Below are 7400 nucleotides of genomic sequence, written 5' to 3' on the forward strand. Positions count from 1 at the left end.
CTCAAAGTCCTTCCCCACACAGAGTAGTAAGTACGCGGATTTAAACGCCGGCTGAAATTGAGTTTTCTACTAAAGAGTTTCTGCTTCTCTTTCTCTCTTTCTTCAAACAAAACAGCGACCGAAATTTCCTTTCTTCAATTCCCTCTCTGTCAAAATAAAAGAAAATTGTCCTAAATTGACGTCTTCACAGTACGGTAGTCCCACCTTACGCTTCAGGGCTATGTACAAATGCGTCCACATGCATGTATACGTCACGTGGTAGCTTATTGACGTAATACTTCGCCTAGTATAGAAAAGTTCTCGGTTCAAACCTCCGTCACCGCCGTGTATTTTGTGTAGATAAAAATAGTGACCTTGGTTTCTTTTTCTTTTTGTTGTTGTTGCTGCTGCTGTTATGCACCACGTGATGGATCGCGGTCCCAAATGGAAGATATTCACAATCGCACCAATATGTCGAAACAGCTGCGGCCGCGCAGCTGTTTTACCTGCGTGCGAACAGACATGGTCTTGTATTCGTGATATGTGTCGTTTGCTTCCAGCCATGCGAAGCCTAAAAGTCTGCTTTTTGCTTTTTGGCGCAGGTTCTCGGTACGGGCGTCGCTCCAATTGGTTCAAGATCCACTGCTTGATCCAGGACCAGGCGGAGATGAACTCCCGCATCGCCGAACAGCACCACCAACTGGGCGCGGCCGCGTCGGCAGCTGCCCACCCGCTGACGGCGCTCTACGACAAGGACATGTTGGGGTACGGTGCCAAGACCGAGGAAGGCAACGGTACCAGTTCGCCACTGTCAACGTCGGACAAACCGCCTTCTTCCCCGGCGTCATCGTACCCCCCGCCGTCGTCTTCGGCCAGCACGTTCGCGTCCACGCCGTCGGCCTTCGAAACCAAGTCCTCTAACGGCGAGAGCCCGACCAACGCGGACGCTTTCGCGTACCACCCCATGTCTCCCGTATCGCCCATCTCGCCCCTTCATCCGAGCAAATTCTTCTTCCATCCAGGCGCGGGCGTCTTCTTCGGCAAGGCCCCCGTCACGCACAACGGCCTCTCCAAGCTTTATGCCGAGGGTGGTGGGGCTGTGGCCTACCCGTACTCGCCGCGCTACCTGCCGTTCGGTCCGATGAAGCCGTACAGGGACTTGCTTCACCCGTCGACGCTGGTAGTGAACGGCGAGTGCATTGCTGACCTGCCCGAGCAGGAGAAGCCCATCGACCTCTCGGTGCGCAAGCCCTGTTCTCCCAGCGCCTCGCCCGCCGACGACCACGCCGATGACGTCGACGCCCAGGACTGCGACGTCAAGCCCGCACTGCTCGCGCCCTCCTCATCGGGCGCCGAGATCCCGCTCGACTTGAGGAGCGCCAAGAAGTGATGCCCTCCTTTTCGCCAGCCGTCCAAGTGTTCATAGGGACTCGCCACCGCCGCCCAAGCGAGGTTGCAGTGCGTGCGTCAGAGCTCTAATACTGTGTAATATATGCCCCACAAAAAGAAAAATGACGCTTATGGACCACAGAGAGAGAACTATGTCGACGACAGGGAAACTTGTGTGAGCCTGCTCTTTATAATAGTCCTTCGTCTTCCAGGGAACCAACTGCTCTGTTCCCATCAAAGTCCGCCTTTTACCGTTCTTTCTTTCCCCTCTATCGATTCACTAGGGCATTGCAGAAGACTTGGTAGCCAAGCGTTGCGATCTGTCGGTCTTCTAACTCGTTCCTCCTCGTCTCTGCGTATCCCGTTTCCAATGTTCCTATGATCTGTGAACTTCTCAGACGTGGACCACCGACTGTTCCATACCGCCACCAGACTCGTGCCTTTCTGCAAGACATTTCGTCATCTCGACGGCCGCTCTTTTCATCTGCGCTTCCTGCTCGCGAGATGGCACCAGAGGAGTGCCCTTTTGGCGGGCCGCCATTGGCCGGGCGACTCGTTCGGTCCGAGCCGCCACCAGTATTACACGCCACCGGTAGTGCCCGGTCCGTACATCCGCCGCCTGACCGCGAGTCCCGCCAGACGGAGCATTGCCGAGGCTCCCTGTACATTTCGTCCCTCACACGCAGCCTGCTCGTGTGCCACGAAGGCTTTCACTGCTCACTGGTGGCCTGAATCATTGTACAAAATTCACACACTGCATCCATTCCCAGACAGGCCTTCATGCGCATGTTTCAAATGAAACTGTCGTTGTTTTTAAGCGTTTAATGTTTCTTCTATTCCCACTGTGATAAAAATCTTCGAACCAGGCGGTTCACTTCGAGCCTTGAATATATATATATATATATATATAGACATAAGTATATATATATATATAAAAAATGTCGACGTGTATGTGTGTATGTGTGTTTGTGTGTGTGTCAATTTCGCGTATACACGCGCATCGGGGCTGTGGGCATTCTAGTACAAACCATTCCAAGTGGCTTTTACTTCTGGCACTTTTCCCGTCCTGTCCGCACTGGGCCAGTACCTGATCAGGCTGCGTCCGTCCCTCCCCCGCCTTGAGCAGCATGGCGAGCGACGAGCCGCAAACATTCATCATCGCGCGCCACGCTCGGTGCCCTCCCTCAGCAGAGCGCTGGGTCGGACAGTGTAGCCACCCGTGCGCGGACTGTATTGCTGCTTTTCCCTTCGCATTTCCCCACCTGCGATGCTCTTTAACTGACCTTTGTTGCATCTAACCAGGGCAGATGCGCGCGCGGAACGACGCACGCGGTGAGCCTTCACCGTCGTCTGTCCTGTCCACACCGTGCCGCTGCCACTTTCCCGTGCGCGAAACCCGGCTGAGACGATTGTGACGCAGTGGAATTGGTGAATGTTTACTCGCAAGAAGCGACCGGTGTTCCATGTTCGCGGGTAGCTGCCGGACAGCGAGGAATCGTCGAGATGCACTCCCAGCAAAATGTGGCGAGACGTACCTCTGAACTGGCTTGAAGCGATTTCAAGCCGATGTAGAGGCCTGTTTAGAGAGGAAGTCGTGCTCACCGCGAGGATCTGCGCTCAGTAGAATGAAACGCTGTAAGCTAATCAATTCTTCCGCCCGTCACGGATGGTTTGATTAATTTTATTAATGGTGTTTCACCACTGAAGTTGAAGAGATTGTGAGGGGGAAACAATGGGGCCGACACGGTTGTTTCCTTTGCCTCGATAAAACGCACTTGTTCGTCGAAGAGAATACGAGGGCTACAGCGGGCTAGTCTCTTGACTGGTTTGAAGAGAGCTGTTATTCATTCCAAAGACAGTGTTAAGTTGCCTCCTCAAATTTCTTGGCGACCCACAAACGCCTCACACTCGGTTACTCTTACCGCCCCGACCAAGGCCCACCGACTGCATTAATCCATGCCGAAAACGGGGAAGTGTTCTGGAAGCAACACCAACTAACCCAACGAGGCAGTGTGCGAATCAACAGCAGCCCCGCTGCATGCATAACTGCGAACATCGAGTGCCTTACTTTTCCTAGAGCACCAACTTTTCTGACATTGCAAGTAGATACCAAGTTGTCCCACAAGGTAAAATAATGTAGGAGCCATAAGAAAAGTAAAGAACAACAGAAAAGGGTCAATATTAGTGTCAGGTCCTAGGCTTGCCTCGCCGGCCTCACGACACCGTTGGAATAGCCTAACGTAGATTTTACTGACAACGGGGGAAGCTTACATCCAGAAATAGTTGACCCCCTCCCCCCCCCCCCCCCCCCCCCCTTCCCCCCGTTTTGGGAAAAGCCGCCTGCGAGTGCGTGAAGAGATGCGCGTTTATATGGTGGTGCATTCGTGAGCAGGTTTGCTAATCTTCTAACTGCCAGGTAGCCTTTTCCAGGGAGAGCTGTTCTCCGACACGGCCGACGTCGAGAAGCTTATGCTATAGCGCGACATAGTTGCGAGACCGGCGATGTCCTTTATGGCGTCTACACATCATGTTAACTGGAACTGCTGAGGCGATGATCGACCAGTGGTGTAACAGCTTTCGTGAAGCTAGACTGCAGGACACTGTTTCATCTGCAGCGCACAATTTGCAATCACAGAGCGCGGAGAGGCCAACAGAAAGGCACTGTTGCATAGATTCGGATGCTTGTGTGCACGCGCTTTCCACCCTGACTGGAGTCGGGACGTTGTCGTAAAGGTAGCAAAAGCAACTGACGATTACTGCTATGAGTGCGGCTTGAAGTGAAACGCGCGAAACACTCTCATTTATTTGAAGATCCAAGGTAGAAAGAGAGAAAGGAGATTGATAAACAGTAAGAAAGAGAACTGAGCCAAGATTTGAGGGGAGCCGGAGTTCGCAAGCCGAGCCAGCGCTTCGATACTTATCGAAACGTTGGCTTGGCTTGCGAACTGAGGCATACCCTCTTCTCTTTCATACATTTATTTGAACGGTGTTTAACCCGCTATCGCGTATCTCCAAATTCCATCCAGAATGCCTGTAGCGATGTTACCAGCGTTTTTATTGAGTGTTACCTAGCCTGTGACCGAAGCTCGTGGCAACAAGCTCCAGTGGAAGTGGTCAGCGAAATCTGGGCCGGCGAGCATCGCTCGTGCAGCCTTGCTTCCCAGGCGAATAACTGCAACGCAGGTGTTGGTATCCGTTGCCGGCCGGAGAGAGATGCGGTGAACGGGGCGGCGACGTTCAGCGCCACAGCTCATTCTACTTAACCAAGCCCCATGATCTCGCTGCCCAGGGGAAGAGCGCACAGGCCCAAGTGAGAGCTCGCCTTCACGCGCCGCGCACGGGCACATGTCACTCTACATTCCTTTTTCGCATTGCCTGTCGTTCTCCCACTTTTTTATTTGTTTCCATTTACTAGGGCAGCCAAAAAGCAACCTGAAAAGTGCTATAAATATTTATCGAGAGGTAGATGGAGACTAAGTGACTCTGTTCGCCACATGGAGAATGTCGTGGCAAACACCGTTAACCATGGTCATGTGATGCGATTCATCCACGTCGGAAGTTGCAGAGGCCCGCGGTTGATCTTTAAATATGCACGTGAGCCCCATGAGCAAAATAAAAGCTCTTTTGGAGTCACGTGCCTTGATGATGATCTATTCGCATCAAGTGACCTGGTCTTCTTTGGAAGACATCTATCTTTAGTAAGACGTAAACCAGCATAACGACGGTGCGAGTGCATGCCGCATCCTCCACACTTTCCAGACCTGCAACCTGCAGTTTCCATTTGTTAAGTTGGAGGATGGAGTCTACAGAAACCTGCGCACAAAGACACCGATGGCACTGATGAGGTGTTTTTGGACTCTTACTGCAAAATATGTAATTTTTCCCTCTCCTGCTTGGGCAGCGCTGCTGCCGGCAGTATTTTCAAATAAGTTAAATAAATAAATAGGAAGACTGAGCACCTAGCTATCAAATTTTATTTCGAAAGGAGCAAATGTTGCTCTTTCGCAATATGCGCCGATTCCTGCAGACGGAAATTAACCAGCTAGCTCGATAGCGGGTGTTTCTTGAGGGTGGAGCGCTTGCAGAGCCGAACATTCAACTCGATTGACCTCCAGGTTACAGTGTGGGCAATGATGGCTCACAGGCTAGCCGCAGATTTCTGTACAGCTGTACTAAAAAATAAAAAGCAAAAATGCAGTACAGATGCTGAAAGGATGCTTTTTAACATCCTTTGAGCTTAGTTTTTAATTCCCGCTGGAGCTGTTGAGCGCACATCACCGTGCAGGGATTAAACAAATGCTAATCATAACGCAGAGGGCCCCGCCGGGATGACGCAGTGGTTATGGCGCTCGACTGCTGTTCCCGAAGATGCGGGATCGAATCCCGGCCTTGGCGGCCGCTTTCCGATGGAGGCGAAAAGCAAGGCGCCCGTGTTCACTGTGCGATGTCAGTGCACGTTAAACAACCCCAGGTGGTCGAAATTTCCGGAGTCCTCCACTACGGCGTCTCTCATAGCCTGAGTCGCTTTGGGGCGTTAAACACCACAAAACAAAACAAACAAAATATGACGCAGAGGGAGAAGATGGCACTAGATTTAGATACTGCGCAGCTTTAGTCGCATGCAGTCAAATGCAGCACCAGTAAGGCGCCAAAAATTGCCTGCGCATGTTTTGATAATTAACTATTGAGACTTCTTTAATGAACTCCCAACAACGCTTTGGTTTTCCGGCTGCTTTTCGGCTGCTTTTCGGCTGCTTTTCGGCTGCTTTTCGGCTGCCCTTCGTATATGTCATCTGGCACGTGCTCCCTCTGCCCCGTCTCCGACCGAGAAACCACGAAAGGCACCGTGCAGGAGAGGCCATTCCAGCCACGCGACTCACTTGTTCATACGCACATCGCCTTGTTCCCCACCAGTTTCTTTTTGTGCTTGTTTCAGACGTGAGTCTCACTTGTGCGTGTATTTAAGGAAATTCTTGCGTATTTTGAATATATAAATGACAGGCTACGATTGTAACATTGTTAAAATAAACGATGCGTTGAGCGTTTTCAACCCGAGTCCGCAGCAATGTTCTTGTTCTACTTCAACACTGAGTGTCCCTGCTGTGAGACCGAGCGCTGCGGTCATCTGCATTCCGCATCGCCGCATAAGATGACACGTTCTGTGGTGCTATCCCTTGCGGGTGCATTGCAAGGCACTCTGGGCGTCTGACTTTAGTGATGACTCGCATCGGAGGAGCATGGTAATGTATTTAATCGTCAGTATCCAACTTATCCCCATGCGGAACAACGCCCTGTTTCAGCGACCTCCTATTGCTCTTGTCTCGCACCAGTCAACCAAGTAAGTATATATAGCATTTAAGTCATTGCGCAACATTTTCGTGCGATATGAGAAGCAGATACGTAGCGAACTTCTTTCTGTCTCACGGTGGCTTAAAAAAAGCCAAGCTGCACCTCGCCCGTAGTCACACAATGAAGTTACCGAGCCGGTTCCAAAAGTCGTGTATTTCTGTAAAAGAGCTTTGTTGGCGTTATTCAACTTTCTCTTAAATTATATATGTTCTAATGGTATCTGTGCATTTCGTTATCAGTGTCGCAACACACAAGCCGAGGATTTGGAACGGACCTACACCTCACGTTGCATAGAAATGTTTGAACAATATCACTTTTTGACACCAAAGCGCTCCCGGAGTTCTACAGAAAACCAGGTTACGGAGTTGTCCTTGAAAAATCACGAGCATGTGTCGGGCAGGGCAAGTGATATGTGGTCGGTTATTGATTGGTCAGCGGATTGTTTGACCTGACGAGACCCCACGTGAGCTGGCCGAGTTGGTAAGAGGCATCAACTTGGGCCGCTCCTTTTGACAAGGAAGGGTGAGATTGGACTCGAATCCTCTGGGACTCCACGCATAGTGTGGTAGCGCACGACTGAATGCGAATGGTCATAATGACAGAAAATCATATGAATTATATGAACATGACATTTTCCCAATCTTGGAGAGCGACGCTTGCCAGTCGCGAGAGCACAAATTTTC

General features: G+C 51.1%; 1 protein-coding gene across 2 annotated transcripts in view; it reads left to right on the plus strand.

The window, feature by feature from the left end:
- The window catches only part of LOC146206196 (uncharacterized), a 134440-nt gene extending 130792 nt beyond the window's left edge, over window positions 1–3648 (plus strand). For both annotated transcript variants that reach the window (XM_084590823.1, XM_084590825.1), the window contains one exon: window positions 582–3648. In XM_084590823.1, the coding sequence (XP_084446949.1) occupies window positions 582–1369 (788 nt within the window). In that variant the 3' untranslated portion in view covers window positions 1370–3648. The remainder of the gene's footprint in view (window positions 1–581) is intronic.
- Window positions 3649–7400: the final 3752 nt, after the last annotated feature.

This window comes from Amblyomma maculatum, chromosome 1, assembly GCF_055883805.1.
Source record: "Amblyomma maculatum isolate TAMU_Amacu chromosome 1, ASM5588380v1, whole genome shotgun sequence".
Lineage (NCBI taxonomy): Eukaryota > Metazoa > Arthropoda > Arachnida > Ixodida > Ixodidae > Amblyomma > Amblyomma maculatum.